The sequence below is a fragment of the Triplophysa dalaica genome, chromosome 9 (assembly GCF_015846415.1).
Source record: "Triplophysa dalaica isolate WHDGS20190420 chromosome 9, ASM1584641v1, whole genome shotgun sequence".
Classification (NCBI taxonomy): domain Eukaryota; kingdom Metazoa; phylum Chordata; class Actinopteri; order Cypriniformes; family Nemacheilidae; genus Triplophysa; species Triplophysa dalaica.
Window position 1 is genome coordinate 12575555 of NC_079550.1, and position 18155 is coordinate 12593709.

General features: G+C 38.7%; 1 protein-coding gene across 3 annotated transcripts in view; it reads left to right on the forward strand.

The window, feature by feature from the left end:
* Positions 1-18155, forward strand: part of arhgef12a (Rho guanine nucleotide exchange factor (GEF) 12a) — a 50100-nt gene that overhangs the window by 22543 nt on the left and 9402 nt on the right. For 2 of the 3 annotated variants that reach the window (XM_056756395.1, XM_056756396.1), the window contains exons 4-28: positions 4737-4793; positions 5800-5898; positions 6586-6635; positions 6935-6992; positions 7071-7240; positions 7688-7762; positions 8293-8367; positions 8692-8793; positions 9319-9447; positions 9535-9633; positions 9721-9831; positions 9908-10006; positions 10465-10507; positions 11783-11888; positions 11990-12115; positions 12468-12500; positions 13045-13162; positions 13705-13804; positions 14750-14965; positions 16025-16160; positions 16313-16348; positions 16571-16713; positions 16880-17026; positions 17108-17193; positions 17608-17733. In XM_056756395.1, coding sequence (XP_056612373.1) covers positions 4737-4793; positions 5800-5898; positions 6586-6635; positions 6935-6992; positions 7071-7240; positions 7688-7762; positions 8293-8367; positions 8692-8793; positions 9319-9447; positions 9535-9633; positions 9721-9831; positions 9908-10006; positions 10465-10507; positions 11783-11888; positions 11990-12115; positions 12468-12500; positions 13045-13162; positions 13705-13804; positions 14750-14965; positions 16025-16160; positions 16313-16348; positions 16571-16713; positions 16880-17026; positions 17108-17193; positions 17608-17733 — 2540 coding nt within the window. The remainder of the gene's footprint in view (positions 1-4736; positions 4794-5799; positions 5899-6585; positions 6636-6934; positions 6993-7070; positions 7241-7687; positions 7763-8292; positions 8368-8691; positions 8794-9318; positions 9448-9534; positions 9634-9720; positions 9832-9907; positions 10007-10464; positions 10508-11782; positions 11889-11989; positions 12116-12467; positions 12501-13044; positions 13163-13704; positions 13805-14749; positions 14966-16024; positions 16161-16312; positions 16349-16570; positions 16714-16879; positions 17027-17107; positions 17194-17607; positions 17734-18155) is intronic. The other variant, XM_056756397.1, reaches the window with a different exon arrangement.

Here is an 18155-nt window from a genome sequence, read left to right on the forward strand (position 1 = left end):
GCTGACCATAAACGATGCACATGTTCCTGGCCACGGTTTTGGCAGTTGAAAGACATTGTCAGTGCGTTTTCAGGGGAAGTTTCGGCCCTGTTTTTTCTCTAAGCTGCTGTCGAGAGCAGAGGAGGGAAGCAGTGTTGAGTGAGCTTGTTAATGTGATGTTTATGATGGGAAAACAATGTGATTATCGTCATTGATTAAAGTCACCATGAAATCAAAGAGAAAAATTCTGTGTTTTACACAGTGTGTTTCACACAAAACAAAATTGTGTGCAAAAAAAGCCCCTCCATAACAGCTCTTTACCACACGACGTAAACAACAAAAAAGAGGTTGGATTATATTCCAATGGCCAGGCACTTTTAGCCCTCCCCTCCAGGCCGAATTTACAACAAACCAATCATAAATAGGGTTTGGTATCGAGAACCGGTTCCATTTTAGAACTGTTTCCAAATTTCAATGAACTGGGGATTCGATAGGACGCGCGCATTTCGGTTCCGTTTATCGATTCCTGACTTTTTCACTCACTCGCGAATGGCAGTGATCATTTTAATTTTGTATCTGTCTGCCAGGACCTGCGACAAGGACCTTATCGCATTACGCACATGTGCAGTTCATTACCATCGGCACTATGAATACAGCAAATGTTCAAAAGTTTGGTTTAAATTTGTGAAAAAAGTTGATGGCATTGCCACATGCAATACGTGTGGTAAAGATATTTCGCGAAAGGGAGGAAGTACCTCTTGTAGCCTCTGGAGTCCTCCTACTACAACGCACCAGATAACTTACAGCTATTAGCAGCAATAGCAGTGTCTAAAACTTGAGTACAAAATACAGATAGAGATGAAAAGACAATCAGTTTTGTTTGTTAATTTATTTTTTTAAATAGTGATCACAATTAAATACATCCGGGAAGCTACAGTACTACATGTTCTAGTTGATTTTAAATGATATTAACTTGAATTATTAATTCAATCACTTTTTAATATTCACAAATAATTGTCACAGTTATCAGTTACAACCTACTGGTTATATCCTAAATGTGGCAAGAATAAAAGGTAAAAACTGTTTTCTATTAAGTATTTGCTTTTTTTTTCTCTCCACCCAAAAAATATTGGGATCGGAACAGAGAATCGATAAGAACCGGATTCGATAAGCAGAACCGGAAACGCTCAAATTAAAATGATACCCAACCCAAAAAGGAAAGGGCAAAATAAAGCCATTTCACTAGGATATACGTCACGATATGGAAAAGAAGTCAATCGCAACTTCTGTTTCATGTTGACTTTAAAGTACGATTTGCATTGTTTGGACGGAGCTGTTTTCATGTTTTATTGGAACACTGGCTTGCTAGTTGCTGGCTGAATGGGAATGAGATGACAGAATTTCTGCAGGAAGTTCCTTGATATTCTGTTTACTGAAGCAGATGTACACCACTGTTGGGGAATGATGCTATTGACGTAACTTTTTTTTGTAATTTGAGATATGGCTGGGCCGATAAATTATGTCATATCGAATCGCAATAGAATTTATTTCGATAACAATGATAAGCTATTGGCATTTTTACTCGATATGGATTAATTTTACAGTCTAACAGACAGCAGAAATAAATGCAACAATAGTCAGTCATCGTGCACCTTTAAACATGCGCGTCAAAATACAGTATCCAATTCATACTGCACTTGGTAAAGATAACTCTACATGAGGAGGAAAACATGACTGGAAGCGGAAACGAAAGTGAAATTAACATTGAGTTGTCATCACGTGGTTTATCAAGTGTCTTATTTTCCTTCGCAATCGCCGGTAAAACAAAGCAAACTTGAGGTTTAATATTAACTTTTGAAATAGCAGGGCTTTTCCAATAACGTTCTACTTTATAAGAATAAGTTGTTTACTTTAGCAAACTGAAGTAAATGTGCTAGTAAAATTGTGCTACTTATCATAAAATGTTTTAGTTCATTTAAGTAGACCTAAAAACAAAAGGAAAAAAAATTACCGGTACGATACTGGTTTATTAACATGTTTGTACATTATACAGTCATCGTTTGTAGGTATCGGTATCGGCGAGTACCAGAAAAAATATCGGTGCTTGTACTCTGTCTTTAAAAAAATGATATCTGTGCATCCCCTCCTCCAAGGCATGAGCTGTCTCATCAAACATGGAAAGTGTAGGAATCTATGAGCTTCCGTGCAATTTTTTTTAGATTGTTGTTTGCTCATCTATATTTTATTTACTTCTATTTATTTACGTATGTATGCATGTAAATTTAGTTAATAGAAAATGGATGTAAACAATTGACTAGAAAGGGGTGCAAATTTAGGAACCACATATTTAACCTGACATACTATTTACTAGGGATGAGTTGTGAATTTCAAAGTTTCGATTAGTATTTTAATTATAGAATTTAAAAGTGTGCGATCTTAAAAAAAATCGCTGTGTTTTCACGCGTAACTTGTTCATGGAACCAAAGGGTGGCGCTGCAAATAATGACACACCTTAAACCTAAAGGCTGTCAATCAAGAGACAATAGAGGAAAATATTTTCTCAAAACAATTGTTAACGAAGTTACGCACACTGAAGACCTGCGAGGCATAACGGATATGACAAATTGAGACAGTGTCAAAAATGAGTTCTGTGTGGGGGTCATTTAATAAAAAGAATCAGAATAAAGTGCAGCGCAAACTCTGCAATGCAAAACTGGCTTCATGGATCAACAACTACGATGCACAGTCATTTGAGGGCGAAGCACCAAGCAGGTCCATCAACAGGTCAGCAATCAGTTGCTAGTTTATGGTCAGACCAACCAATTTGGATGCCAGACGGGAGGAGAAAAAACCGGCTTTAATTACTTAGATGATCGCTAAGGATATGCTTCCGATCGGCTCTGTCGGAGGAGAGGGTTTTAAAAATCTTATGGAGTTTGTAGAGCCCGAGTTTACTGTTAGTTTATTAAAACGATCACTGCCAGACTGGAGAAACTTTTGGAAGCCTTTTGAGCTGTTAATTCATGAAATCGTTCCGGACTGTTAATAAATGCCGTCATTCGGTTAATATGTTTTAACGCGTGTTTATTATATTTTCCTTGATCAATCACACTGCTGTTTTTTAGCTGGTATAAATGTGCATGCTGATATTTTACAAGGAAAGTCCTAGCATTATGAGCGGTTGATGCTGATCGACGTACTGTTAATAAGTGTTGTTAATATATTTATGTTTCAGCTCATTATCTTAATGTATAGCTTGATGTAAGATTGCCTATTCCATAATAAATAAAGCAGTGTGTCATCACGGATTTAAAGCATAAATGGTCTCTCTCTCTGTTTATTTGTGTGTAACGCTGTAAATGCGTCCATGTGGGCGAGGGGTGCGAATTTCGATCTCATCAATCTTCAAATATTATTTTTGCTTTAAATGCCCATCCCTACTATTTACATGATGACTACTGTTCTAAATATTTTGTGTTGCTAAAAAACTAAATATATTGTGTTCAATGTGAAACCCTTTTTTTCTTCACACACGTACACCACACAAACGCCAAGCTGTGATATTTTTGTGTAAAGTTATCATACTATCAAAATATCATACTGCCCCATGCCTCCTTCGAGAATGTTGCAAAATCAAGTATTCCAGAGCGCTGTGTAATATTAAAGGTTATTACATACTTATTATCTATGATTTTTTTTATATGGCTTGTAGTGCTGTCAACTAGGCTACTTGACTAAGAGTTTATATTTTGATAAGTTACAAAGAAGCAATGCAGTTTCCCCAACAATAGTGGATATTTGGTCATGTAAGATGAGGTGACTGGAGATATGCGGTGCATGTTTGATTCTGATATCTTTCTCTTTTGGTGTTGGGCTCACCTCCTCTCCTGACTAACTCATCCTATCCCCAGTGTGCAATGTCCTCTTTAGTTTTTCTTTAGACGTGAATGAAGTGTGGCTGTTTAGCATGACTTGTCAGGTTTAAGTTCCAACAATAGTTAACAAGTTACCAATGTTGAAGCTAAACTTAGAGCAAAATGCATTAAAGATATCAGTTAGATTTTTATAAAAATTAGCTAGGCTGGGTTTGGCAGTTAGTTCTTTTATAATGACCTTTTTTGAAGTAAGTTGTCATCTGGAGGAAAAGACTGACTTGTTTACCTTGTTTAACAGTGTTTGAGGGATATCTCTCTTGAACTTTTCACCTCCGACTGTTTACTAGTTATATCTGCATTTGTGCTGATAACAGTCTAGTCTTTGATTTCTGGCTGACCACCTGGGAAACCTTAAAAGAATGTTCCAGGTTCAGTGCAGGTTAAGCTCAATAGCCAATCTGTGACGTGAAAGTCATTTTGACTTGTCATTCAGTTTGCTAACACAAATAAGTGAAGCTGAAGCAGTATTGTTCTTACAATGAAGGTCTGTAGTGGAATTATATCCAAACCAGTGTGCATTTTACAATTTATTTAAGTTTTGTGTGAACATGATGTGTGAATGTTAGATACGTAATATCCCTTTTTATAATATTTAATACTTACCTAAATTTATTATTCCCAAAACGTTTTTGTTTCTTCTTACAATTAAATGACAACAATGATGCATAGAGGCTAGCATGAGGTTAGCATTAGCTTCAGTGATTTCTCCAAAACAGCCACACTTTTTGTATTTGGTCCATTGCTCATTTTTTTCATTTGTCCTCGCTCATGTCCTCTCTGTCGTGTGTGTCTTGTGTTGTATCATAATGTTTTGTTGCTCAGACGTGCTGGTGCAGAAGAGTGGATTTGTTGTGCCTGACGGGAGACCCGAGTCCTGTGGTAAGATGCTCGATCTGTTGCTGTGTTTCTGGCCCCTTTTTTTCATTAGGTAATGGATTCTTTCCCACAACTCCCTGTTGCTGTATCTTCAACTTTGGTTATGAGCCACGATATATCCAGAGCCAGAGATATCGCTCTTCAGCATTTCTTTAAAGGGATACCGTCCACCCACAAACGGAAAAATCCGTCAGTTTCTTGAAGTCTTTCTTTCATAGATTGCAGGAGGAGATATTAGATTGGATGTTAAACATCTCCTTTCATGGGGGATAGATGAAAGTCATATTGGAATTATGAAATTATTAATAAGTGATGGATTTATTATTTTCTCTTGAGCTACCCATATAAGTATATTGTCTTTTCTCCATGTTTATCCTAAACGTCTCGTGCTGTTTGCCGAGTAGAGGGTGTTATACAAACCAATATTAAGGGCATCTGACTAGATATTTGGCGGTGAAACCATGTGACTGTCTGATTGGTTTATCCCATGCTCATGTGGTAGGAGACTGATGTAATAAGATGCACTATTGGTTTGCGATGCAGGCCCAACTCTCACGCTAGCAGCATCAGATGACCATGACAACCCCCCGTATCTTTCCTTTATTATAATTCGATGATGATATCAATGTGTTAATTTTACGGATTTTTATGACTGTGATATCTTGCACTTATTTACAATTTATAATACATTGCTACTGTGTTCCGCTTTGGTGGACCTTAATAATTAATACTTTAATAAAATGTTGACAATCCAATAAAATATTTTAAAGTAAGTTTCCAAAATGAGATTTTTAAAATCTTTTATAAAATCATGTTTTTTTATGTTTTGTTTTATTGTGATAGTTAGCTGTATTTTTTTAGTTTTTATGGCATATATCAAAACAAACCAACTGCAGTTTGATTGGTTAATTGGAAGCACAATGAAAACAACATGATTCTTGAAAATTGTAAAAACTGATTTTTCACATTTTGGAAGTAAACTCTTCCTCTCATTCTCTCATATCTCAAGGGCTGGTTCAGAGATGCGTCATCATACAGAAAGATGAGAACGGTTTTGGACTGACCGTCAGTGGGGACAACCCTGTTTTTGTGCAGCTCGTCAAACAAGGTAAGAGGCTGTCAGTCTCGCTCGTCTGTAACTTTGGCTCCGCCCCTCAGCTCCTTTGGGCGTCTGGTGCTGGGGCGTCTCCTCTTTCTAGACTGATGTGATTTGGCTGCACGTCAGAAATGAAGCTAATGTTCTCCGACCAGAACAAAGTTAAGGCCTCGTAAAGAGATGTGGAAGAGCAGGGCTCCATATACTTTGAATAAGATTTGAATGCTTTGATAAGTGTAATTGGAGCCAAAACAGTCCAGTAGATTCTCTGGGGTCACTAACCAACATCCTGAATTTATTTATTTATTAGGACTACTAGCATTAATGTGTCTAATACCGTAAATAAGAGTAATGTTTGTTTTCTCCTCTATAAAATATAGCACAGTACAAGCTGTGTTTATTTTGACATTAGTCACATCTGTTTTCTTAAATAGAGGTGTGTATTTTTGTTCCGACATCATTGTCACCAGGTGATAAAACATGCATTAGTGTATGTGTTTGTTTTAGTGAGTCTCTAGATTTTAGCTGAACTTTAGCCAGTAAGAGAACTTTAAATCTTATATAGTTGATCAAACAGATTTCGAATCTAAAAATCAAAATGTTCTTATAAGAATCTTCATGTCAAGATCAAGATGACACGTTCTATGACAAAGTTCCTGAGCACGTTGAAAACATCTTGTCCTATGTCTCTGTCCATAGATGGAGCTGCCATGCGTGCAGGTGTTCAAACTGGGGACAGAATCGTTAAGGTGACTGACCTACACATGCAGAATTAGTGTATTGTTTCTCATTGCCAACCTTTACTTTTTATTCACAACTGCAACTGCTCTATTCTGCCATCTGCTGGTTACTATACAAACCCATCATTTTTTTGTTGAATCAAAGGACCCTTTTAGACTTTGCATTGGCCCCACCTCATATTTATTATGCATAAATGTATATTTTTTTGTTTATACTTGATTATTTTTGTATTAATAAACTATGGTGTAGTTCAGTGAATACATTTGGTTTTCAACAACGCGTTTATTGTTTTACTCTTCTGCTTTAGGTGAACGGGACATTGGTGACGCATTCAAACCATGTTGAAGTGGTGAAGTTAATCAAATGTAAGTAAACTCTTTGTTTAGTTGGAAACAAAGAACTTACATTATCCTCAATGACCAAGACTTATTTGTTTATTGCAGCCGGCTCTTATGTGGCCCTGACAGTATTAGGTCGACCCCCCGGGCTGCCCCAGATCCCCCTCCCTGAGCTAGACCTATGTCCCGGGTCACCAGGGGGTCACGGGGAGAACTTTGTTACGACCCCTGACTCTTACAGCGCAACTGAACGCACCTCCGCTCTGGTGTCATGGGTAAGCAGAAGTCATTTTTACTTGACTTGGGTCGTTTTTGTTTTGTCTTTTGGCAAAAAATATCCAATCTTTATATACAGTATACAGCATAGTGAGCATACTATGATGTGATCCTGCTTTTTAATTCATCTACACTTTGTCAACAGTCTGTTTTAATTTCAACTGTTTAGTTATTGCCGTAACAATTCTTTTCATTTTATTATCTTTGACAAAATCATCCATAAACATTTTTGTCAGTAGGCTGACATTGGATAAGCTTGTCAGCAGCAAACAATATAAATTTTTCGTCTCTCAAAATAGTTAAATTTGATTTTAATTTTGGTTTTTATATAATATGAAATGTAATTCTACTTCCTCATAACTCTCCTCCAATTAGATTTCCAGATCCAATATTTATTATTCGCTCCTCCCCCATTTCTTAAACCAACCCTTCTTGTGTATTCATAGGAAGAGAGCAGCCTTCCACACAACCAAAGATTGGACAACAAGAGGATTTTATCCAAGGAGCAACAGGACATGCAGGTCAGAATCTAAACCTCCAGGGTTTGTTTTAAAGTGTGAACTTAACACTGTTCTCTCTGCGGTTTGAGGTAAACCCGCACGTAACGTCTGATTTGTCGACGTGCCTTTGTCAGTTAAGTGTCGAGTTTGTTGCGTTGAGATGTATTGTTGCAAGTATGACTCAAGTTGATAAGAATGAGGCCTTTCCTGTTGTGAACTATTTACAACTGGAGTTTAGCTGATAAGTGAACTGGCAGCCCAAGGCTCCGCCCACCTTGTATGGTCAGACTGCAGTTGTACAACCTCCCTATATTTAGTAAACAAAGATTCGTCATTCTTGTTCTCCTGGAGAAGTTTGAGATTTTTTTTTGAGATGTTGAATGGCAGATTTGTTACTTCATTTTTATTAGATTTGAGTAGAATAAACAAAGAGATGATTAGAATACAAAAGAATAAATTATGTAGCACATATGTTGCACTTTTATTTATGAGGATTTACTTCTAAAGGAATCATTTTAGAGATCGTAAAAAGTTTTCTGTTTTGCCCGTAGGGACTGAAGGATGAACACAACAAAATATCCAAACCGCTACGGGACGTCCAAGACGCTAAGAAGCACATTCCACATGTATGAGATTTCTGACTATTTCCATTGACTTCACATTTAAAGCATAACACATGCACGAATAGTGTTTGACCAATAAGTGTTTATTCAATAGATTGTGAAATCTTGAGATATAGCTGTTGACGTCACATTATTTATTTCTTCCTTGGGCACCCTTCATGTTTGAACATTTGACCATTTAAGCTAATTGTAAATTAAAATGTTAATTATTGAAAAAAGAGATTTTCCTGTAAAGTGGAGATGCAAGCTTTCAGCCTGCCAGTGAGCAAAAAACACACAATTTGCATTGGTTGTGTCAGATGGATTGATTGTAAATCTGCTCTGTAGGATGGTCTGTATCTCAGGAACAGTGAAGACGGATGCTGGACGGATGAGGATAAAGGAGACCTCAGCCCTGGAAGTTTCTGGAGAGGAGGTTCAGTGGCGCCTGTAAGTGTCATCTTCATTGATCTCAGTTAAACAGTGGCACAGGTAGAGAGTACAGCCAAAGCCTCTCTCTTCTGAAGTAGGCCAGAGCTTTAATGGCTCTTGTTCTTTCCTTCCCTGCGGTGTAATTATTTGTGTTTATGGTAGATTTGGGCCGATAAACGATGACATTGTCCATCGCCGATGGCTGACAGTCATCACGATGTTGGGCTGGCATTGTGGTTCCCCTGTATGATGTTATTTTCATCAACAGGAGGTTCCGCACATCCTGTACCCATACAGCACGACAAATGTTGACAGCCGAGTCCACAGTATGACATTCTGCGCATGTGTCGAGCTCTTCCATTCGCGCTTTTCTGCGGTCGAGTATGATTCGGAAGCTGCGAAATGCGTGTGCGCGCGAGACTTGACAGACGTAGAATGTAAAAGCAAACAGTGAATCATAGTAACGCGCTCATGCTGTAAGCTTGTAAACTTGTCAATGACAATTTGGTCGCCCAACCCTAGTTTATGGTTTGTTATGTGCAGGTCCAACGGCGGTTCTACCCGGCCTCTCCGGAGAGCCAGAGAGATTCCGACTGCTCCAGTCCGAAAAGCACTCCCAGAGACAGCCTCAACTCCTGCCCGTCCCCGGATGTCGACGACGTATGTGACCTGGTGAGAATCACAATCATTTTGCTCGAAAGACCTTATCGCCTGATCTCAGATCAGGAAAATGCTGATCCTTTCTGCTCCCTGCTGCAGGATTCTCGCCTCCAGACATCCATTAGGAGCCCACCCTCCCGGCAGACTTCGGAGATCATCGTTCTTGAAGATGAAGACTTTGACACGGAGCAGGAACAGGTACTTGAGTCGAGCTTTTTTTCAATCACTGGCTATGAGGATCTAGTTCTTGTTCGTCAAGATTTATAACCTGATGTGTTGTACCAGGTGAACGGCCAGTGCAGCTGCTTCCAGGACATCGAGCTGCTCAAGACTCGCCCAGCTCATCTCGCGGTGTTCTTACATCATGTGATCTCACAGTTTGACCCTGCTCCTCTGGTGAGTTTCAGCATACTTTTGTCAAAAGCGATGAAACATCAAATCAAACACATTTTTCTCACACTTATGCCCACAGCTCTGCTACCTGTATGCGGATCTCTACAAGCACACCAACTCCAAAGAAGCACGTCGGATCTTCACTGACTTCTTAGGGTTCTTCATAGACCGGGGGGCAGTAAGTGGAGTCTGTTTTCACACCTCACCTTTTTAAATCCCTTCAGTGTCAGCTTTGGGTAGTATCATTCAGTCTGTTTGCAAGTTGGGGGAAAAATGCCCGGATCCGCCCTCATCAACCGTGTCTTTTGTCCAGAGAGGTGTGTTTGAAGGTTGCTCCTTTCCCAGAAGCCTCAGGGTCAGGAAGCTAACATGTTCTCAGGCAACCTTTTACCCCACTGTCGTCACATATTCTTCTTCTCAATGTGCATTTTGTTTGCGAGTTTGCACGAGTCTACCCGGCAGCAAACTGTGTTCTTTTGCTACTAGATGGACGAGTAGTTTAACTGGAACAGTTTTTCTCCAAAGCTTTGCAGTTTTGTTACCTTGATTGAGGTTGCAGTTGTTTTGCAGGCAAACAAAATAAACCGTATCATTGATGAACACTGTTTAATTGTAGCTATCGTTTTTGTTCACCAGCATTTGAAGGTTGCTGTGCCTGAATCCATCTCCTACGAACTCGGTAAGCTTTCAAAAGTATTTTAATAGAGGTATAAAACTTGTTCTCACCGTGCCAAGTGTTGTTCGAACCGATATGTTTTTGTGTTTGTATCAACTCAAACGCATAATCATTTCTCGGCTCCTGGAGGGAAACCTGTTATTATTCAGAAAGCACAAATCTATTTTAAGATTCACATTGAGTGTGCATGTAATTATGGAATTAACTTTTGAAGGACACTCTGCCCGTGTGTCATGTTGACATCATGGGAAATCACAGCACGTTGAGTGTTGTGTGTTCACTTCACGGACCCAACTGAGGGCTTTTTTGGTTCATACAAGTTGTATTTTGATGATAAACGTGTGTGTTCCTGTGTGTATTTGGCTTAAGTGTTTGTATACAGTACAAAACTGTGTATACACAAAGCCGCAGTTAAATAAAGAGACCATTCCAGATTTTCATTTAATCAGCATTTTTAGGTGTAATGTGGCCTTTGAACAGAATCGCAATGTGAAAGACTGACAGCATGAAAAGTCGCATGAAAACTGCGATGATAATTTGACTTTTCCTAAATACATGTACAAAATATTATTGTTGTATTGCTTTAAACGTTTATTTTTTGGGAATATTTGAGGTCTGAAAAAATTCAGAGCATCTTTTCTATTATTATGACCTATTCTTCCAGTTTTAATTTTCTGCAAATAAAGACAACATTTTTATTTGAAATTTGATAGAATTATTGTAAATAATGCGGCTGTATTTTCCGCCGATAGTTCGACATAATTATATTATACTATAATGTAGTCGGTTACAATTAATTTTCTATAGAAAAATAATAACCATGTTATGAAATACCAGTATTGGCAATAACCAGGATATTTATAACTGTGATTATTGATTGACACCTTTAATGTCTTAAATTATTCATTGACAATATCTGGTTGACACTTTAACATAGAAGGGGGTTGTTTTGCACCCTAAAGAGCCACAATGTTTACAAACTTTCTCTCTGCCTCCTGATTCATTGGCACAAAAGGAAACTATGTGACTGATAGCATTGTATTTTATTTATTTAATTTAATGAAGTTTGTATTGCAATAGTATAATTATTGTGAATTATATTTGACATGATAATAATGTAGTGAAATGCTATCGTCCATCTTATGTTCCCATACATAATCTATAATATTATTTGTCAGGTTGTGTCCATATTGTGTAAAGAAGCCATGATCATATAGCTTAGTTAACATGCTCATGATATCTGCGATAACAATTGAAAAGATTTTCATCTGCTGTCAGAGAGGAGAAGGCTGGAGCTGATTCCTGAAGAATTGCACAGACAGTATATACAGACAATGCAGGAAACTCTTCTTCCAGATGTCCAGAGACACCTGGAGGACTTCAGGTAAAAGGAAAACATTAGGAGGGATGTTCTCTGTCAAAGTGAAACCATGCTCTCAGTCAGATCTGAACCCACTAATGACAAAGTTCCATGTATTGTTTTAGGCAGAAACGCAATATGGGCTTGACACTGGCTGAGGCGGAGCTCGCTCGGCTGGACTCTGAACAGCCGCTTGTGGAGAGAGAGAGAGCATGTGCCGAGAACATCCTCTCAAAGATAGATGATGTCCTGTGAGTGTCGCTCTCGGATAATCTCTAAGCATTTGAGCCATGAGATGCACTTAATATTCTCAGTATGTTCAAACTATGTGTGAAAATTGCGACGATTTCAATGAGCTTTTTATTTGGCTATTAAATTAAGAGTGCCATTAGTGTGACTAGTTTGAGATCTGTCCTTGTCTCTGTGGGATAGATATAAATAACGTCTCGGTCGTTTCCTCTTCTTTAAATTGAAAGAGCATTTTCTTTTATATAATGGATAGACAATATAGTTAAAAGGATTTCAAATTAAATGAAATTATTTTGACCCAAGATTGTGTTCTCACTTCCTGCCTTCCCTTTAACACATGTCTCTGTCTTTCAGGGTGACTTCACAGCCCACAGAAGAGGAGAAATGGTGAGAAATCTTTGATATCTTGCTTCTGACAAGACTCATCCGTAACCATAGACTATAAAGACAATAGGGAAGCAGGTTATTAGATCGTACATAAAGACGTTTCGTCAGATTTGTTTGTATATTGTCAGCCCGAGGGGCAACCGCGTCGACACTTGACACAAATGCGAAATGCTGGAGAACAGAGCGACTTAATGAGATTTTCTAATCTTCATGCACTCCCGGTCCTCATTTACTATAATGTGGGCAAACATATTGGAAATGCCATATGGCAACACCACAAGCCTGTATGATTTATGAATGTACAGGACATATGGGGTGGATAGATATTTAGTGACATATGGCAGAAGAAGACAGGATAAGATCTGAATTATGTTAACAGACGGGGTCGGCCACATGGAGCCAGCAGCACGGGCAAAACTCAACCCTCAGTGACTAGAATCTAAGTTAGCATACGCGTAGACCTTGCAGCCAGTTAATATCATTCATTTCTAGATTAAGCATGAAGAAAAAATGTAAACCTTGATCTGGTTGTGTTTCTTTTCAGCACAACAATGCAGTATGTTTTATACATGTACATGAAGCATCTGGGACTCCGAGTCAAAGAGCAACGAATCCTGGAATCGAAGCGTCCGCGAATGAATTTTCTTCCTTCCAAGCTGAGGGTAAATGCTCGTAATATTGCCTGCCCTTTCATATTTATAACTCTTTTTATAACCTAAAGACCTGTTATGAACAGTTATATGATCCGTATTTCACTGTTTCTGCTGTCTTGTTGCAATGGATTCTGGGATTTCCTATTTGATGAACGATATTTGAACTGTTGACAAATATGGCCAAAATCTTGGATCCAAGATCGATGATCTTTATTGTCATTATGTACTTTGGTTCAATGAAATTCAAGGTAGAATGGCAATAGACAACAAATTAGGGAAGACAATAAAATATAAAAGAATACGCAATAACGGACAACTAAAGAAACGTTAGAAAAATAAACATTACACAATAGCACACATTCTATTTACAGTATAAGAAAGCTCGTATGCAATACAAGCAATTCAAATTCTTGTGTTTGGGAAAAGTGTTCTCCAGATCATGGGTATGATGTCTTGAAAGTTTCCCTTTGTTTGGAAACCAAGACGTTAGGTTAAGCATTTCCATGACCAAGATGTTATCCTGAGGACTGTTGTTTTTCCTGCCCTGACAGAAAAGCAAAATAGAGAAGGAGGGAGAGGAGAAACTCAAAAAACCTCGCTTCCCCATTCGGGTGCCTCCACGGTGGCCTGTTCGCATGGAATCAATAGCGGGTAAGCCAGAGCATCAACTTTCGGTTGGAAAACATTTATTTAAAGGGGTCAACAAAAGATGCATTCTACTAAAAGCGAATGCTCACCCAGACCTGCCTGAAACGCCTGGTGTAAACACCCCCTCACAAATCCACTCAATTCATGGTATGAGTTGACAGACCAGCCAAATGTAAACCCAAGTAAGGTGGGCGTACCTGTCAGTATAATTGGCGTGACATTTCCCCCACACGCTTGCACTATTCGACCAATCACTACGCAATGGTTAATTGGCCAATCATAGCCTCGCTTTTCAGAGCGATGAGCTTTGATAAAAATCTGTGCATTTCAGAGAGGTGGGTCAAAGAGGAGATACAAACATGTACGGTTTGTGGAAAATACAGCGTTTTTTAACCTTAAATTTTGCATACACATTGCATTACATCTAAAAAAAACAATAATATTCGTTTTTGCCATGTCATTTGACTACTGTAACTTATTTGCCTTGTTTTTCATCTTTAGCTCAACTTTCTGAACTCGGCTGGATCTTATTTATTATTGATGTTTTTAGGATTCAGTTTCGTATTTGGTCACTTTGGGGTGCTCAAGTATAGTTTGGCGGTCTTGTTAAACTTCTAATGCCAGAATTGATTTGATATACTCACATGCATTAAAAAAAAAACAGTAAGAGTTAGACAACCCTTTTAATTCGCAGGACAGCGCAGGAGCTTAAGACGTATTTTACAAAATGGAATGGATTTTAACTTGACAACTTAAAAACGCAACATGGTTTAACACAGCTATGTGTATCTGTACACGCTGTGTTTAAATGAATATTTTATAGTTGACTTTCATATCAAGGCAGTTTCCAAATGTAGAAGACTTGCCCTGGTTTTCACCGTCCTCTGGGTGGTGAAAGAGTCATATTTGATGCTGGATCTTATTTGGTGTTTGTTTGCGTTTGAGCAGGCGGGAAGGCAGGAGAAAGCTTCAAGCAAAGACCTCAGAAGCAGATGTCTCAACCAGCGATGGGCGGGTCAGAGCAAATAGAAGGTGGACGTCTGCGGGGCAGTCAGTCGAGCGATGGCTCAGATCTCCTACATAGCCCTGGAAACATCACCTCTCCACCCTTCAGCAGCCCTTACAGCTCACCGTCAGACCCCTCTGGAAGGGAGACGGAGTTTAGTGAGTTCTGGATCTCAAGTGACACGAACGATCATTGTCCTTTCATAGTGTTTCACTCCATTTTCTGATCCTGCAATCTGAAGCTCATATAACCTACACAAGCCACTGGGTTTTACCAGCAGGAGAAATAAGGGTTTCTATTCAACTTTCCTGCTTTTATAGTAGCTGTGTTGCATGAAAAGTGACACATCAGTTTTTTACCTGCCGTCTAGAAGCGGACATTTCTAAGCACATGGTACTAGAAATAGTAGACATTAGGCAATCGTTTTTTTAATTATGTTGAAAGTTGTTGAACCAGAGTCACTCAAAATTACAAAAGCGTTTATAGACTCTTGTCTATTATAATGTTTAAAATTAAAAACTGCTATTATTTTAAATATGTCTCGGAGAACAAATATACAGCTCTACCCATTGGCAACTAGTTAACTTGCTGCAGTTAAAGTGTGTAAATACAATTGCCCACATAAAAAACTAAAGTATACTACAGTAAACTGTTGTATACTGTAGTATTTACTATGGTAAATTGTTGTATACTATAGTATTCTGTAGTATTCACTATGGTCAATTTAAAGACTGCAGTAAATTCTTTATTATAGATGGTTTCAGCAGCAACAACATAAACATAATGTGGCCCAAAGTTAGCTTCCGGTAGACCTCCGCAAAGAATCAAAACTGTTCAGTAGTTTTAATGTAATGTAATACAATTAATATACAATCAAATCTTAATATGAATTAAATATAATATACATTTTTATGTTATAACCAAACACAGTATGAAGGTTAACTTCTGGCCAGGTGCGTGCGTCCGACGAAACCGTCTATACGGTTGTTTTTGCTTTTTTGTATTTTGGTGTTTACTATAGGAAATACTGTTGTATACTATATTTTTCATGTTTATAAAACAACTGTGTGGCTTTAATCCCAGCAGTTCCGATAAACCAGCCAATCAGACTACACCTTGCGGTTTTGGGAAGAACTTGCTATTTTTGTGTGCGCTATGCATCAGATGGTTAGTAGGTGTGATGTTATCAAATTATATTGGATCTTCTTTGTCTTTAGGCATGAGCCCATCTGCTGTGGTTCCACGGCTAAGTGACGGCCTTCAGGCTGGAGATGTGCTGGACAGCATCTACCCACCCTGTGACTACATCCCATATAGCGCCGACCCACTGGATGAGGACAGAGAGGGAGACAGGTGCAGCATTAATGCTTTTAGTTCTTTGTCTTTGTGTTTGATACTAACTCACGCTGAGCTCTGCAACCTCACCTGCTTCAGCTTTGATTTAGCTACTAACCTAAGTGTGCCTTTTGTGTCAGTGAAGTTAGCAAGTGTGTACTGTTTTTCAGACTCCTTGATGCGGGCACACCCAAACTGATTAGAAGGTACTGGTCACTGGCTGCTGTCATTCACTGTTGTTGTCCCTCCCATCTACACATGTGTGCAACCCCCAAGAAATCTTGTTTGTTGTGCCTAAACGCTTTTGGATTCTCCCTTCCTAGTGCAGTACATAGAACACAGCTCCAGACCAACAATCACATTTAGACCGAAACATATCAAGGGTCAGGAAACGGTTTGTAGAGCATCTCTCTCTCTTTCACACACAGGTTTGAGGAGCTGCAGAGTGAAGACGATCAGGGGAGTGACGTTTACTCTGATGTAGATCCTCCAAACTGGCAGCAGCTGGTGGGGCGTGATGTTCTTGCAGGCCTGACACCCCACGAGATCAAACGACAAGAAGTCATAAATGGTTCGACCTCGTTCTCAATTCACTTCCGTATATCACACATGCACTTGAGATGTTTGGATTGATCATACAAAGTGCTGTTGAGACCAAACTCAGAATAGTTTTGTTTTGATGAGATCAGATGTTTTGGTGTTACTGAATTAACCCTTGTTCTCACTGATCTTTGTAGAGCTGTTCCACACAGAACGAGCACACGTGCGCATGCTGAAGGTCCTGGATAGCGTGTTCTACCAAAAACTCACCCGGGACAACATACTGCCCCCTGCTGACATTAAAAACATATTCACCAACCTGGAGGACATCATCCAATTGCACAGTACGTCACACATCATACTGAGCTGATGATATTCGACAATTCAAATGTTTTATTCTCACCTGTGCTTCTCTTTGATATCAGTGAGGATAGCGGATCACATGACTGCAATACGCAAGAAGTACGAGTCATCGGTTATTGACCACATAGGAGATGAGTTACTGTCTTGGGTAAGAATACATGTTTGTATTTGTGAAGTGATGAATTCGTGGTGGATTTTATTGAGAGAAATCTTTGTCTCTTAGTATGGTTTGAAATCAAATACATAAAAATAAAATCCATCCTTTGCGGTCATATTTTAGAGAAAATATTTGGAGTTATCGTTATAGTTACAGTTATCGTTATAATGTGAACGCTGCTTAACTCTAAAAACAATTACGGTTACACATCATTGCCATCATGTACAATATGAAAATAATCCATCTGAAACTAGAACTGGGCCACGGTTAGATCTATATTCTAGGAAATGTTATAGTCCTCTTATAGTCCTCTTCTGGAGAGAAAACAGTCCCACCCATGGACTTACTTTAATTCTGCCTCTCGTCTTGCTGTGTGGCCCTGATCCCCCTCCCTTGTTTTTGTAGTTTAGTGGTGGAGAGGAAGAGAAGATCAAGAATGCAGTGTGCACTTTTTGCAGTAACCAGCCTTTCGCACTGGAGCTCATCAAATCCCGACAAAAGAAGGACCAGCGTTTCACCACCTTCATGCAGGTGGGTTGAGTTTCCCTGCTGCCCTGTTTTCTTCATCTGTGACCCTGGATGACAAAACCAGTCAATTTCAGGTCTATTTTTAGAAATTGAGATTTTTACATCACATTTAGAAAGACGCATTCTATTGATATATGGTTTGTTAGGATAGGACACTATCTGGCGGAATAACAACTGTTTACAAAGCTGGAATCTGAGGGTGCAAAAAAAGCTAAATATTAAGAAAATCGCCTTTGAGGTTGTTACCCAGAGGCACCGTAGCAGGAAATCCACTCACAAAAATAAAGTTTTTATACATTTACATAAGAAATTTATAAAATATCTTCATGGAACATGATCTTTCCTTAATAAAATAATTTGGCATAAAAGAAAAATCTGTAATTTTTACCCGTACCCTGTATTATTGGCGATTACTAAAAAATCTC